The following is a 16329-nucleotide window of genomic DNA, read 5'->3' on the forward strand; positions in this document are numbered from 1 at the left end:
TGGGCAGACCAATCATTTGGAGTACATGTGGTAGAAGGCGGGACCACGGGTTGATCTCGACCAATCAAACACGGATGTGGTCACTATAGCGATGGCAGGTTGCGATGAGACGTTCTCTGATTGGTCCCACGTGCTGCCACTCACCGCGGCGGTGGGCGGGCTGACCTGGACTTCCGGCTGTCCGCTGAGGGGTTGGGCTTGAGCCTCGGCAGAAAAAAAGGAAGGGGGTTTTTTTTTTGCGGTTGTTGCAGGCTTTTTTTTTTGCTTTGGTGGAAGGTGGTTAAATTGACGCTAACATGGGAACAAGAGATGATGAGTACGATTACCTGTTTAAAGGTAAGTGAACGAATGGATTTTAAAATATACGGACTGTTTTACTCGCAATTAGAGGTAGGCCTCAGGCTTTGAGCCTTCAATCTGGGCAAAAGATACTAAAAAGCTCCTTCATAGTGGACGACTTTTTAAATTTCTCAGTAGGGGTTGTTAACTTGCCAACAGAAAGGAATGAGGAACTGCTGGCAGCAGGATCTATAGCCTCTCCAACCAAAAAAAGCTGAAGTCTGCAACAAATAATGAACTATTGGCAGCTGATTTATCATCTGCAGATGTAATCCAGTTTTGACTTCATTGCAGTTTAATTACGCAATAACATTGTATGGAATTAATGTGCACTTTTTTTTTTACAAGTTAAGATGTTATTTTCTGTGGGTGTAAGACTTGGAAATGGTTTCATGCATCTTCTGCGTAAGTATGGATTTGTAACTTTTTTCATCATGTACTCATTACACGACTCCCTGCCCCGCACTCTGTGGCTATATGACGTTGAAGTAGGAATTCTGTAAAACATGATGGTGGTATGAACTCTGGGAAAACTTATCAGCTACGTGAGGACGAAGTATTATAATTCAGATGAATGTAAGGCTGCAACTGTCACTTGGCAAATGTAGCATGAAATACTCTGTCCTGTTACAGGGTCAAGACAGTTTTTTTCAAAATGCAACATTGATGCCAATAAGCGAGTTTGGTATTCCGACTGCACATGCCCAGGTCATAGGTCACTCGCTATAAACATTCTCGGCAGCTGTGGTGCTGCGTTGTGTGTAGGCCTGCGTTTCGACCAAAATTATCGTGTTTACTCGCTGAATTTCATCAAAAGTAAGGCATTATTGACTTACTTTTGATGAAATTCAGCGAGCAAATGCGATAATTCCCGATATTTTGGACCTTTAAATCTCCACGGCAAATGTCCGCTGTTCACTTCCGCTGGATTGGCACCTTCAGCTCCCTCTTTAATTTACCTTAGTTTCTATCTTTTTTTTACTGTAAATCTAGGTAGCTGTGCCTTACGGTCACCCCGACTGGCACAATAAATTGCTGATCAAAACCTGGCCGTTTTCTATGTTTTTAACGGGTGGGAAAATGCGTGTTTTCCCATCCACTAACATGTACCGGATGTCTAGCATGTCCTCCACTTGAGATTTTCGGTCACGTGGGTGCGGATCTACACTCCAGTGACCTTTCGTGAAATCACCCTATTGGAATTTGGCATCCCACATTCAAGCACATTTACAGGTTGAGTGGAACAGCATGAACTAGTAATATTTTCCTTGTCAAATATATACTTGTACCTGTTGTTTTCATTCATACCATCCCAGCATCTTCATTTTTGAAAACAGCATTCAACATTCTTACCAGCCAAGTCCTTGCAGTGCTTTCATGATCCATATCCTGCTCCCCAATCAGAAACCAAAGTAGGTTAAATCTGGAATCCAAAAATAGCTCGTGTAAACCAAGAACTATTAATTTTATTTGGGTTTTTCAACACTTCAAGGGATTTCCCTTACACAATTTAAAATGTTTCATTTTTCTTTTAATATGTAGGATCATACAGTATTGCAGTAAAAAGCCATTCTCCAACATATTCGTATTTCATAATCAGAATCACACTTTATTCGCCAAGTATGTTTTGCAACATACGAAGAATTTCATTGGCCAGGTCAGACATACAATTAAAAGAAACCGATCACTCAATAACGCATTTTAACATGAACATCCACCCCAGTGACTCCTACACATTCCTCACTGTGATGGAAGGCGAAATAAAGTTCAAATCCTTCCCTTAGTTCTTCCTCGGTCGTGGGCCTCGAGCCCCCGTTGACGGGGCGATCTCGACTGCCGTAGCCGGTGGCGTTCGGGCCCTCCGCTTCGAGGCGATCAAGCTCCTGCATCGGGGGGGATGTCAGCTCCCCTGTGCTGGACGATCGAACCTCGGATTGGGGCTGGTCGAACCTTCTGCGATGTTGGAGCTCCCGAGATTGCGAGCCCTTGGTGGTCGTGGTGGGAGCGATCCCAGACAAGGGGTCCGCTCCGATGTTAAGTCCACTCCCCACGGTGGGGCTCACGACAGTCCAAGGTGGCTTCCTGCTCCAGCGATGGTAGGCCGCAGACCTCGGAGAATGTGATCCAAAAATTAATCACATCTCCGGGAAGGTAGGAACCTAAAAGAAAGTTCCATCCCGATCCCCTCCCCACCCCCCCCCCCCCCCCCACCCACATAAAACAAACCGCAGAACATTAAAACAAAACTTTTAACAAACTAAAAAAATAACAAAAAGAGAGCAAAAACGAACAGACTTCCGGCAGGACAGCCATCTCCCCGGTGACCCTGGTGGTCTTTTGATGAAGGAAGATTGGTTGAAGTAATGAGCTGACACCAATATTCACTACAGAACTGAGGGGATAAAATACTAGTTTTATTTGACCAATTTAAAATGTGCTGTAACATCAATAAGAGCACTTAAAAATTGAGATGCTGAGCTTGTTGATACATTTCACGCTTTTTAAAATACTGGGAAAAGAACAAAGAAATTGGTGCAGGTACTTTGTTTCAGTATAGATTTAGAAAGGAGGAAAATGACATTGTATTTAATTTGCTGTGGAGGAACCGATCTTTCAGTTGCTATTTTCTCCTGAGGATATGGAGTTGACAAAGGAAAGTAATGCTGAGGAAAACAATCTGCCGTGATCTTGAATGCTGGTGCTCTGGGGATTAGACCAATTCCTGCTATTTCATATTTTCTTATAACCAAGAAAATACTTGGAATTTCTGCAGCGACAAATCTGCTTTAGATGTGACACTTGTTAAAAATATAGTGGACTAACTGATTCAAAACAGACTGGGCTCGTATGATGTGTGCAGATAAAGTCCCGGCCCTGACTGAGTTTCTCCAGCATTTTTGTCTACCTTCGATTTTTCCAGCATCTGCAGTGCTTTCTTAAACACTTGTCATAATAGTATGATTTTGTGCTGTGCTAAAACCAGTATGTAGTTTTGATCATAAATATACACTAAATATTGATCTGCAACAGTAAAACTTCATTATTGAAATCATATTTAACTTTCAAATGTGGAGGCATTTCTAGCAAACTATACAGATTAGACTAGTAATTGTAAACTTTGCATAATTTTAGGTTTTCTGCTGCATTATATGTTTATTTTTGCTTATTCTTTGCCACAATCCAGACTATTGCAGGCTATATCCTGTTTTCCTTGTTCTGAATACATCAATGACCTCATCAGTATTGTGCTGAACTACATTTTCATACCCCATTCAAAAATGACTTCAGTCATAGTCATACAGCACTGAAATAGGCCCTTTGGCCCATGGCGACCAAGAATTCCCCACTTACTCTAAACCTTTCCTATTCATGTACCTGTCCAAATGTCTTTTAAATGTTGTTATAGTACCTGCCTCAAACAGCTCCTATGGCAGCTCATTGTATATACTGTACCTACCATCCTCTGTGGAAAAAGTTGCAAATGTTGAATGTTAATTTGTAAAGCATTTCATATTTCAATTTTGGAGGATGTGGAATAAACAAAGATCCATACTATTAATTAAAACTAGTTATGTATAAGATTGTTCTTGCAGAGATATTTTCACTACCTTTGGCCTCGGGTGAAGTTCAGACAGACAGAAGGGTGGCTAATGTACTGTTATTTAAGAAGGGCAGCAACAATAAGCCAGGGTACTACAGCCCTGTGAGCCTTATCAGTCAATTGGTTTCAAATTTTGGCTTGGAGGAAGGAGTGGAGGGGGTAGTAGTCTGATTGGCAGGTTGTTTTCTGATTGGCCTGTTACCAGCTGTTTGCTATATACATTAATAATATATACACATGGCATAGTGTGTTAAAGCAAGTGTATGGTATGCTTGCCTTCATTGGTCAGGGCATTGAGTATAAGGTGTCAGGCTTTGGAGAGGGTGCAGAAGAGGCTTATCAGAATGATGCCTGGTTTCAGGAGAGGCTGGACAGACTTGGATTGTTTTATCTGGAGCACTAGTGTTTGAGGGGAGACCTTCAAGAAATGTATAAAAATGAGAAGCATAGATATTGTTGACTTTTACAATCTTTTTAGACATAGACATAGAAAATAGGTGGAGGAGGAAGCCATTTGGCCCTTCGAGGGCAGCACCGCCATTCATTATGATCATGGCTGATCGACCCCAATCAATAACCCGTGCCTCCCTTCTCCCCATATCCCTTGATTCCACTTGCCCTTGGAGCTCCATCTAACTCTCTCTTAAATCCATCCAGTGATTTGGCCTCCACTGCCCTCTGTGGTAGGGAATCCCACAAATTCACAATTCTCTGGGTGAAAAAGTTTTTTCTCACCTCTGTCTTAAATGGCCTCCCCTTTATCCTAAGACTGTGGCCCCTGGTTCTGGGCCACAGTTCCCAACATTGGGAACATTTTTCATGCATCTAGCTTGTCCAGTCCTTTTATAATTTTATATGTTTCTATAAGATCCCCCTCATCCTTCTAAACTCCAGTGAATACAAGCCTAGTCTTTTCAATCTTTCCTCATATGACAGTCCCGCCATCCCAGGGATCAATCTCGTGAACCTACGCTGCACTACCTCAATCACAAGAGTGGTGAGTCAGTGGACAGTGTGGTGAAAACATTTGGTACAATTCATTGAGAAGGGTGACACAAATTGCTGGAGTAACTCAGTGGGACAGGCAGCATCTCTGGATAGAAGGAATGCGTGACGTTTAGACTTCAGTCTGAAGAAGGGTCTCGACCCGAAACGTCACCCATTCCTTCTATTCAGAGATGCTGCCTGTCCCGCTGAGTTATTCCAGCATGTTGTGTCTATCTTCGGTTTAAACCAGCATCTGCAGTTCCTTCCTACAATCATTGGGAAGGGGATTGCGAACAAAAATGGCGACGTCAGGATGCAGCTGTACCAGTCGTTGTGGGATCACACTTGAAGTACTGTTTGCAGTTCTGGTGACCCAGCTGTAGGAAGAATGTCATTAAGTTGGAAAGGGGGCATTCACTATTCGGAGATAAGAGTATGTTCCTTGGGATTGTAGACTTAAGTATTGGGGGAAGGTTGGATAAGCACGGATATTTTTCCTTGGCGCATAGAGGCTGACTGGGTTACATTTTGAGATATACCAGATCATGAAGGGCATGGATAGATTGAAAGATCAGTCTTTTTCCCAGGGTAGAGGATTCAAAAACTAGAAGGCGTGGGCTTAAGGTGAGAGTTAAGGGGGGCCCGCGGGCAACCTTTTCTCTCGGATGGTGGTCCGTATTTGGAATGAGCTGCCAGAGGAATATATAGTAATGAATGCAATTATGACTTTTAATCAACATTTGTAGAGTTATGTGGATAGGAAGGGTTTCGAGGGATATGGGCCAAATCCAGGCAAGAGGTACTAGTCCAGTATGAAAACTTGGTTGGCATGGACAAGGTGGGCTGAATGGCCTGTTTCCATGCTGTACACCTGGTTGTAAGAATGTTTTGATTTATGGAGACAACAGACTGCAGATGTTCTATTCTGAGCAACATCAAAACCACAGGAGGAACCTGGCGGGTCAGGCAGCATCTGTGGAGGCAATCGTCTTTAAACTTCAGCAAACATTTTGGTTGGGAAGTGTGAATACATGACTGTAATGTCAGAAGCAGTGAAGATATTGCTCAGTCACTCTTGCCCTTAACTGCTTGATTTGTAGGCTTCACCATTTTGGATTCGGGACAAATACTGAGTGAAAGAAAATTCAACATGTCAGGATGTGTAACAAACTGGGACGAATAGCCTTTACCCTACTGAATATAGCAGCTAAATGTTTAATATGCGCTCTCTCTCTCTCTTCCAGTTGTGTTGATTGGTGATTCTGGGGTTGGAAAGAGCAACCTCTTGTCAAGGTTCACACGTAATGAGTTTAATCTGGAAAGTAAAAGCACCATTGGAGTGGAGTTTGCCACCAGGAGTATCCAGGTAGATGCAAAGACAATTAAAGCACAGATCTGGGACACGGCAGGTCAGGAGCGATACCGTGCCATCACTTCAGCGTAAGCATTTCATTTCTAAATATAGCTAATTAATAGCAATTATAAAGTAACCAGACTGCATGCACATTTTAAGGAGAACAGGTTGAGGTGTGTATAATTTTCTGGTATTGAGAAATAATGGATCAGTCAAGGTCTGACTGATATACTTGCCTCTATCAAGAATTAGTAAGTGATTTTGTTAGCCACCAAATGTGTTATTTAGAAAGCTGATGGAAATACAAATCATTTGTTCAACCTCTTTTTATAGTAATTATCCACCAATTCAAACAACATTCTGATCAACCTCTTCTACATCCTTTCCATAATGGGGTGACCAGATCTGCACTCAATGCTCCAAAGGGGGCCTAACCCAAGTTTCATGCAGCATGACTTCCAGGCTCTTAAATTCCAAAGCGTAGTTTTACCATTTGCACCTTTGCCACTTTACATGTGTTTTCGGGGATCTGTGGGATTGATATATTGATCCTGTTATGACAGCTTTCCTCAATGACCACAACTCCTCCAGTTTTTATGTCTGCTAACTTGCTGGCCATCTCATCTACATTTACATCGAAGATATATTTGGCTCAGCAAAACATCACTGGTCTCAGACCTTTAGCCAGAATTTATTTCATCTGACATGCCAATAACATTTTATGGCCCCTTTTGGCCCTTCTAATGGTCTGCTTGAGTTTTTTCCTGTTTGCTTTATTTTTCAAAGGCCTTGTCTGATTTCATATTCCTTAATCTTGCATAAGCCTTTAAATTGTTTTTGACCAAATTTAGAACCTTTGGTCATCCCCAGAATTAAGTGCAAGTTGATAGACAAATGGGAAAGGATTTGACTAACATTGCTAAAGCTGTTTTTTGCACCACGGAAAAGTTGCATGGCCTCTGTGACTTCTCTCTTGAATATGACCTGCATCAAACCTAAGTGCAAACTTCAAGAACAGTTTCTCTTTCCTACTTTTCCATGCCCCCTCCTGTGTCCACCATACCACCATCAATGAGTCTCATCAACAAGAGCTTTCTTATCATCGATGCTGACTACACATAGAATTCACCATATGCCACAGAATGCAAGGGTGCTGTCTACATCGGGTGAGCATAAATGACTGATACTATCGGGTGCGTGTGTGTGTGTGTGTTCTCAGGTACTACCGTGGTGCTGTAGGTGCCCTGTTGGTGTACGATATTGCCAAACATCTAACGTACGAGAATGTCGAGCGGTGGTTGAAGGAATTACGTGACCATGCTGACAACAATATTGTCATCATGCTGGTTGGGAACAAGAGCGACCTACGTCATCTCCGAGCTGTGCCCACGGATGAGGCACGGGCCTTTGCAGGTAGGTGTCGGACATGACCATAACACGCTTTGCTATTTATGTGATGTGTTTTATTTAATTCAAAGTACATTAATTATGAATTTGGGAGGATAATTTTAAGTTCATTATAGTAGGTTAACACTGAAATACGATGCCACTACTTGCCCAGAGGTTAAAATAATAGAATCTTGTTCATCCTCTTTGCCCTATGATGCCTGCATAGATGAATGTTTTCAGGGTGAAGTAAGCTGCCGCACCTGGGTAATGACACAGAACTGCTGAGGTTGGTTTATGCCAAAGACACAAAATGCCGGAGTAACTCAGCGGGTCAGGTAGAAGAGATGCTTGCAGAACTTACAGCGCATTCAGAAAGTATTCAGACTTTTTCTACATTTTGCTACATTCCTGCCTTACTCTAAAATTGATTAAATTCAGTTTTTTTTAATCATCAATCTACGCACAATACCCCATAATAAAAAAGCAAAAACAGGTGTTTAGAAATATCACATTTTCATAAGTATTCAGACCCTTTACTCAGCACTTTGTTGATACACCTTTGGCAGAGATTACAGCCTCAAGTCTTCTTGAGTATGACGCCACAAGCTTGGCACACCTGTATTTGGGTAATTTCTCCCAATCTTCCCTGCAGATCCTCTTAAGCTCTGTCAGGTTGGATGGGGAGCATTGATGCACAGCTATTTTCAAGTCCCTCCAGAGATGTTCGATTGTCACTAAGCCACTCCTGCATTGTCTTGGCTGTGTGCTTAGGGTCGTTGTCCTGTTGGAAGGTGAACCTCCGCCTCAGTCTGAGGTCCAGAACGCTCTGGAGCATGTTTTCATCGAGGATCCTTCTGTTCTTTGCTCCGTTCATTTTTTCCCTCAATCCTGACGAGTCTTCCAGTTCCTGCTGCTGAAAAACATCCCCATAACATGATGCTGCCACCGCCTTGCTTTACTGTGGTATGGTATTGGCCAGGTGATGAGTGGTGCCTGGTTTCCTCCAGACGTGACGCTTAGCATTCAGGCCAAAGAGTTCAATCTTGGTTTAATCAGACCAGAGAATCTTGTTTCTCATGGTTTGAGAGTCCTTTAGGTGCCTTTTGGCAAACTCCAAGCGTGCTGTCATGTGCCTTTTACTGAGGAATGGCTTCCGAGTGGCCACTGTACCATAAAGGCCTGATTGATGGAGTGCTGCAGATATATTTGTCCTTCTGGAAGGTTCTCCCATCTCCATAGAGTAACTCTGGAGCTCTGTCAGAGTGACCATCGGGTTCTTGGCCACCTCCCTGACCAAGGCCCTTCTCCCCCGATTGCTCAGTTTGACTGGGCGGCCAGCTCTATGAAGAGTCCTGGTGTTTCCAAAGTTCTTCCATTTAAGAATGACGGAGGCCACTATGTTCTTCGGGACCTGCAATGCTGCAGAAATTGTTTTATACCCTTCCCCAGATCTGAGTCTTGACACAATCTTGTCTTGAAGGTCTAAGGACAATTTTGAGTGTTTTAGCAAAAGGTCTGAATACTTATGTAAATGTGATATTTCAATTTTTATTTTTAACACCTGTTTTTGCTTCTTCATTCTGAAGTATTGTATGTGGATTGATGATTTAAAAAAAAACAATTTGATCCATTTTAAAATAAGGCTGTAAAGTAACAAAATGTGGAAAAAGTGAAGGGCCTGAATATTTTCTGAATGCACTGTACACTATGTTGCTGTGCCAATGCAGAACCAACGTTTCTGGAGTTGTATTCCTGCGTCAATTTGTCTTCATGGGAGAGAGTGGGCTCAACAATCGAGACCCAATGATAGCTAATGATTTTTTTTTTTTAAAGCAATATGATTATTCAATTTCTAATGCTAATCCATTAACAATTTAGCATCTGTTTGATAGTGTAACTTAAATTTTTTGAATAGAATAATAAAGTGGCAATTAATGCACAGCCAGCTAATGTACTTTCAAAAAGAACCACTAATCACAGATTAGATCCCTGGGATTTATTCAGCATTTACAGAGCGCATTTACAACTTTAGGTATGATTTTTGAATCATTCAGCATTCACAATGCTGTTTTGCACAATGCACAATATAATCTCTGATGTACAATTAAGGATTCCATTAGGATAAGGTATTTTGATTTGAAATAGTATTACAAAAATGGTTAAACACCACATTTCTATACTGTGTTGATGTAGTTGCTAGCAACATGTCAATTCAAGTTTTAAAACACCTTTTCCACACAGCATGATTGTTATAATGATTGCTCTAACCTTGGTCTCCTGAATGCCCATGATCTTTAGATATTAGTGTCAGTTTATGGTAGTCTTTTTCAAATGTAATGTCGTGCTGGTGAGTTAGACTAGTTTATCTTGAGCTGCAGTTCAGATTAAAGTAATGCTCATCATGACATTGTCTCTGTCAGGAGCTGGCTGAAGTTAAGTGTTTGCGGGTGATATAAAACAGGGCAAGTTTATAAGTAAGGATGAGAATATTAGGCATCAAGGTGACAATTAAAAATGGGGAGAATTGGCAGATGTTCAGTGGAGATGTAAAATGTGTGGGAGGCTATAATGGAACATTATTAGTCTGCTGTGAAACCGTTTTGAAAAGTGAAGTTATGCTTCTTCTTTGGCCCCTTTCGGTCATGGGTATCTCCAGGGTGTTATTCCCTATATGGAGGACGCCTGTGCGTGACTTTGTTTAATGTGGGGAGAATGGTGCACAGATAGCCACCCCAGGATCCTTGACAGATCTTTTCTGCTGCAGCCTTCATCTGCCTTCCCAGCCGTTGTGCGCTCCACTAAGGTCAGCCATCATCCTCTGCCTGTTCCACCGTTGAGGTCTTGGTTGGATTGATTTTTGTCCGAGATCTCCCCCTCAACCTTACCACCATAGATGACCCTACCAGGAGCATAGCTCCAGATGGCATCGCTCTCAGGTCCACTCAAACTTCTCCACTATGTCAAGGTGGCAATCCACGGAGAAGTTATGCAGAGGCTCCTTAAATTAAAAAATCCGTTAATATGCAGCTGAAGCTATTTCAAAATGTATATGCTTTCCTAGATTTCTATCGGGCGACATAAACAGTAGTGAAAGCTGATTTCTTAAATAATTTTAAGAGACTAGGCAGCGACTTCAGAATCGGAATCATAATCAGATTTTATTCGCCAAGTATGTTTTGCAACATACGAGGAATTTCGAAATGAGGAATTGAGGTGTTATGAATGACAAAGTTGAGGACTGGCTATTATTATTATTATTATTAGATTGGGTGCAACAAGCTGAAAGATTTATTTATAGAATTTTAATGAAAATCACCCAAGGATGTCCAAATTGCTGCTCCAAATCCACCATTGAAAATTCTGTCTGTTGGTCACAAAATATTTCTTTTTTTTTTAGAGAAGAACAATCTTTCATTTATTGAAACATCTGCACTGGATTCAACAAATGTAGAGGAAGCATTTAAAAATATTCTTACAGGTAATATAATAAGCCTCTTTAAACTATTGGCCTGCTGTTCTTGGCAGTATCATTTTAGATTTCCATCACATTTCCACAAGCTAAAGTAAAATAAACTCAAAGTTCTCTGAGCTATACTTGTAATGGCTCAGCGTTCACTCATTAATTATAGAACAATGATCGCACTAAATGAATACAAAATATCTTGCATTTTGTCTAATTATGCAGATTTCCTCACTCTCCCTACTTTACTACAATTCACATTTCAGTAAAAAACTTCAATTCATAGTAATTTGGTCTGTCCAAGAGAAGTATTCGTGTGTGTTTGTGTGTGAGTCTCTACAATACCATATCTTGCCCCTGACATGTACCCCACTCCTTTAGGTTACAAATCGTGTCCCAATTCAAACTGTATCTGCCTTAGTTTTATTCTAGTTCTAAGCACGGCTTACTGCACAATGAACCTCTGCCATGTTCTACACCAAAGAATACAAATTGTAACATTAGTCCTATAGATATAATTAATTAAAATCTACATGTATCATAAGACAATTATATTTGTGGGAAAAGTGCTTCAATAAAATGGGGTTTTGCTCACACATGTGACCGAGGTTTATCCTTTGCTTTTCACAGCAATTGTATGGTAGAAAGGGCAGTTTTATAACTAGGGTTTGTTACATGGACTTGACAGGTATACATTTCTATGCGGATCTATGTATTTAGTTGCATTTGTGTTTTCTCTAAATTTCAGCAAAGTAAATCTCTTAAGGCTTGAGATATCAAGAGCAGATTATGACTAAGAAAATAAGTACTTCAACTTTTGACTTCAACTAAATATCTTGGTTATAAAGTTAGCTTTTCTCTTTTTTACGCCAGAAATTTACCGCATAGTTTCACAGAAGCAGATTTCTGATCGATCGGCTCACGATGAATCGCCTGGTAACAACGTCGTAGATATCAGTGTACCACCAACAACTGATGGGCAGAAATCTAATAAACTGCAGTGTTGCCAGAATATGTGACTTGCTTAAGCTATGTCCCTCCCCAAATCCCAACTCTTTCTTGGCTGTGCATTGCAGTGTTGTAATTGCTTCTGTCTTGTCCTGTGATTGATGAAATCCTGTCCAAAAGTTATAACCGTAGAATTCACATTCCTTTTTGCAGACGGAATATCCCTTTTAATGTGACTACATTGCATGTGCATCTATTCTTTGCTTGTAATTATGAAAACATTCAAGACTATGTTGAGCAATACTTTATGTACATATTTTTTTAAGATAAAAGAAACACATGCCCCTTTTTACATATTTCTTTTGGCAAGTTTGAGCTTGTGCATATTTATGCTTCTGTCATTGAGAGTTTCGGTATCAAAAGATCCAGACATGTTCATACTGTGGAACACTTTTTTTTTATAGCTATGGAGGCCTTTATATCCTGTCAAAGTATTTATATCTTCTGCTTTGAATCTTCACAAAGGAAAACTCTTTTCCTATTCCATACAACTATTGGTAACGAGATCTATTAATTATAACTAAATAGTAGTCTATCTGCTGCATCTTAATGTAGCTACACAACCTTGAGTGCTGCTTTGCCCTGATTAGTTAGTAGCTGAGTACATTAAAAGCTGACATTCCTGAAGCATGTAAATATCCACAAAGCCTGTCACCAATCCCAGCTTGCATTGCCTGGTCAAGTGTGGAGAAATTAAACTTGTTGACATTGGGATTGAATGAGAAGTTTCTTGTTTGCGAAGAAAGCAGTTTCCAGTTGGATTTGGACAGTTTCAAATCATGCACATCTTTCATATTTGGTTGATTTTTGGTTTGTCTTCGGTTGTATCTAAAGAATACTCGATTGACCATATTGATTCCCTAGCAGTGCTGTTTGCAATGGCATTGCATATTATTAAGGCGACTTCCCTTAAAGGACTACCATGGTGGTGTTTCCGGACATTAAAATGTCACCAGTGTGGTGAATGCTGGCCATCTCAATACCACCTCCCCATTGCCCCTTACCTTTATCCCCAGCCTGAGAAGAAAGTTGCCTGTGACTGACACATTGGAACAAATGATTCTTACTGATTTGGAGGACACCATTACTTCCACGGCATTAATAGGCCCTGTATTCTGTTAAGTACAACCATTTTGTAAATATGTATTGTCACTTGATTGTGCATGGTTATTATGTATGTAGATAAACATGTTGCCAAACTTTTCTGTGTCTTTGTTACTGCACCATGAATTAGACCGAGTTTAAATTGATTCAAGGGCATAACTGAAGTCATTTGAGAACCTACTGCAATTCTTCATCCTGTTTTTTGAAAGAGCAGTTCTCCCATAAAGGGCTTGTACTTGTTCAGAGTTTGAAATGCTGGTTGGAAAAATTTCCACTTAAAGCATTAACTTTGATAACCCTGGCATGCTGGTGCCAGCAAAATGCAATAAAGTGACTTGAATATGTGCCAATATAGGGAGTACTTTTCATGTTTTGTAATGTCATGGAAACACACAACTGAGCACTTGGTGCCGATGAGTCCACAGCGATTGAAGCAATGTGCATTACACTATGGCGAACAGTGGGGTTGAGGAATAAAATGTAACCTGTTCCCAACTTTGTGGCTTCCACTTTCTATAGTTAGGCCTCTGAAGGCCAGAATCTCAAAGAAATGTAATGCTTTATAGAACATTTCAAACCAGTAGTTTTCTTTTGCAGGAAGCTTGAGCGGTTTGGACACTTGTTGTCCATTAATATTTCAAGTGGTTTCAGTTCTTTTAACAAAATCAAAATACTGCTTTAAACTATTGAATGGTGATTTTTACATTTCGTAATCAATGGGGGTAACTGAGATGGAGTTCTTTGGGATAGCCTACACAAGCTTGGAATATCTACAAACCAAAACATTTAATACAAGATCAATATGGAAATGAAAGCAGGTGAAGCAAGTCAAACAAACCTCTTGATACGCTTTAAGCACCGATTCCCTGCAGTGCACCATAAATCACAAGCGTCTAACCTGGAGGCAGAACACTGCTCTACAACCCTCCCCAGGTCCCACCCATTCACTGTAAAGGTCCTGTCCTGACTTCCCATGTTGCAACACTTCACTTATCTGAATTAAAATTCATTTGGCATTCCTCTTGCCCAGCTGATCAAGACCCCTCTTAATAACTATCTCCACTCTTAAGTTTTGTCAAGCATGTTACCTTCTTCCACTCCTAATTGGGTGGTACAGCAGTAGAGTTGCTGCCTTACAGCACCAGGCAGAGATCCAGGATTGATACCAATTATAGGTGCTGTTCGTACATCCCGTACCCTGCATGTGTTTTCTCCAGTTGCTCTGGTTTCCTCCCATACGCCAAAGATGCAATTGGCTTAGATAGAAATTGTCCCCAGTGTGTGGCAGGATAGAATTAGTGCATGGGGATCACTGGTCGGCATGGATTGTGACTGCATAGCCTATAAATGGAACTCTAAAATTCTATATAGTACAGCCACATAATTAAGATTAAGTTGTAAGGTGTGCACCTACCAAGGATTCAGTCAGGACAAATGTTGAATATTTGAGTAAAATAATTAGGACAGCAATTAAAAAGCAAAGCAATTATTGCATTTTTAACTATCTAATTTAGGCAAATCAAATTGCAAATTAATTTTGGAATAAGTACATTAAGCATTTTATTTCAGTCATAGAGAGGCGCGACTCTCGTCAGCAGCGGCCTCTGCAGCCCGTCTGCGTTTTTATTATTTTTTGTCTGTTTCTATGTAGTTTTTGTTATTTTTTGTTGGGGTGTGTGTGTGGGGGAGTGGGAGGGAGGGGGTAACTTTTAAATATCTCCCTGCACGGGAGAAATTTTCTTTGTCGGGTCTCCGTTGTCGTTGTCTAACACCAAGACCTTTGCGACCTCGCACCACCCGGCGTGGCTTTAATGGCCGCGGGACAATTCGCCAGCCGGGGCTTTGACTTTGACGGGGGGGGGGGGGGGGGGGGGGGGGGGGGGAATAGTGCAGTGGAGATATACGTTTTTTTGGCCTCCCATCACAGCGATGTGATGGATGTTTATGTAAATTATGTTGTGTCTTGGGTCTATTTGTTTGTAATGTATGGCTGCAGAAACGGCATTTCGTTTGGACCTCAAGGGGTCCAAATGACAATTAAATTGAATCTTGAATCTTCTTGATCTTGAATTCCTTATTAATTAACATCCTGCAAGAGAACTTGTCAGTATCCTCCTCTGACACCCCAAAACATTTCCACCATCTACAAAGTGATAAATAAATTTTACCAAAAAAGGTATTTGAGGAGGGCATAGGTTCATCCAGGAAATGGAATAAACCTATAAATGCACTGGCCAATAGGATAGTTAAGACAGATTCTCTCAACCATTTAATATCTAATCACTTTAATCACCATGGTATAGAAGGTGAATGGGATTAATATAATCATGTAGAATCATCAAGAACTGCAGATGCTGATTTATACCAAAGGTAGACACAAAGTGCTGGAATAATTCAATGGGTCAGGCAACATCTCTGGAGAAAAGGATGGGTGTCTTTTGGAGTCAGCACCCTTCTTCAGACATTTACTTGGTCCATGATGGATCAAAAAGACATTTGTGCTATATGACTCTAACATGTCCCAAAGAATAGTGTTGTTCTCCAAGTCCAGTAAACATTCTTAAAACTGGAATGTTTCAACCCATCAATGCAAGCCTCAAGCCAAGACAGTGCCACCAAGTCAAACATTAAACAAACTTCCTCTGCATTAAAAATAAAGTGCCAGAGATGAAACACAAACCCCTGTCCAAAAGTAGAACTCCAAAACTATTATTCCAAAAGGTAAATGCATCACATCAACAATTTGATGACTTATTCTCAGTCTTCCCAGTCAAAAATCCCCATGCTACAGAATCTCTAGTCATTTACACCATTACATGGAATCCAAATTTCAAGAGTGCAAGAATTCCCTGGTATGAAAATGAAATGTTATTTGTATTTACATGTTTACAGCCATGTGCTTGGTCTATTCCAATGTATCACTTTAAAATGCAAACAAAGTAGTAACAGGAACATACAAGTTATCATATGGTGAAATAAAAGCAGGAAAAGTCCAGGACACCGAGACCCAATTTCCAACTTTGCACCCATCAATATTAAATGTTCTAATGCAATCCTTTGAGAATATCACTATATGGCAGCACTAAA

The 16329-nt window shown here is 40.7% G+C and overlaps 1 protein-coding gene across 1 annotated transcript; it reads left to right on the plus strand.

Annotated features, from left to right (window-relative positions):
- Nucleotides 1-165: 165 nt before the first annotated feature.
- LOC129711023 (ras-related protein Rab-11B) lies at nt 166-13732 on the plus strand. Its single transcript, XM_055658373.1, has 5 exons — nt 166-336; nt 6172-6367; nt 7501-7694; nt 11068-11148; nt 12004-13732. Exons 1-5 carry the CDS (start codon nt 297-299, stop codon nt 12147-12149), a joined length of 657 nt encoding a protein of 218 aa, XP_055514348.1. The 5' UTR covers nt 166-296; the 3' UTR covers nt 12150-13732.
- The last annotated feature ends 2597 nt before the right edge of the window (nt 13733-16329 follow it).

The sequence above is a fragment of the Leucoraja erinacea genome, chromosome 29 (genome assembly GCF_028641065.1).
Source record: "Leucoraja erinacea ecotype New England chromosome 29, Leri_hhj_1, whole genome shotgun sequence".
Lineage (NCBI taxonomy): Eukaryota > Metazoa > Chordata > Chondrichthyes > Rajiformes > Rajidae > Leucoraja > Leucoraja erinaceus.

Coding starts and splice junctions, on each gene's coding strand:
- LOC129711023 (XM_055658373.1), top strand. CDS start 297: ATGGGAACAAGAGATGATGAGTACGATTACCTGTTTAAAG. Junction 6,368..7,500: donor TACCGTGCCATCACTTCAGC/GTAAGCATTTCA, acceptor GTGTGTTCTCAG/GTACTACCGTGGTGCTGTAG. Junction 11,149..12,003: donor ATTTAAAAATATTCTTACAG/GTAATATAATAA, acceptor TTTTTACGCCAG/AAATTTACCGCATAGTTTCA.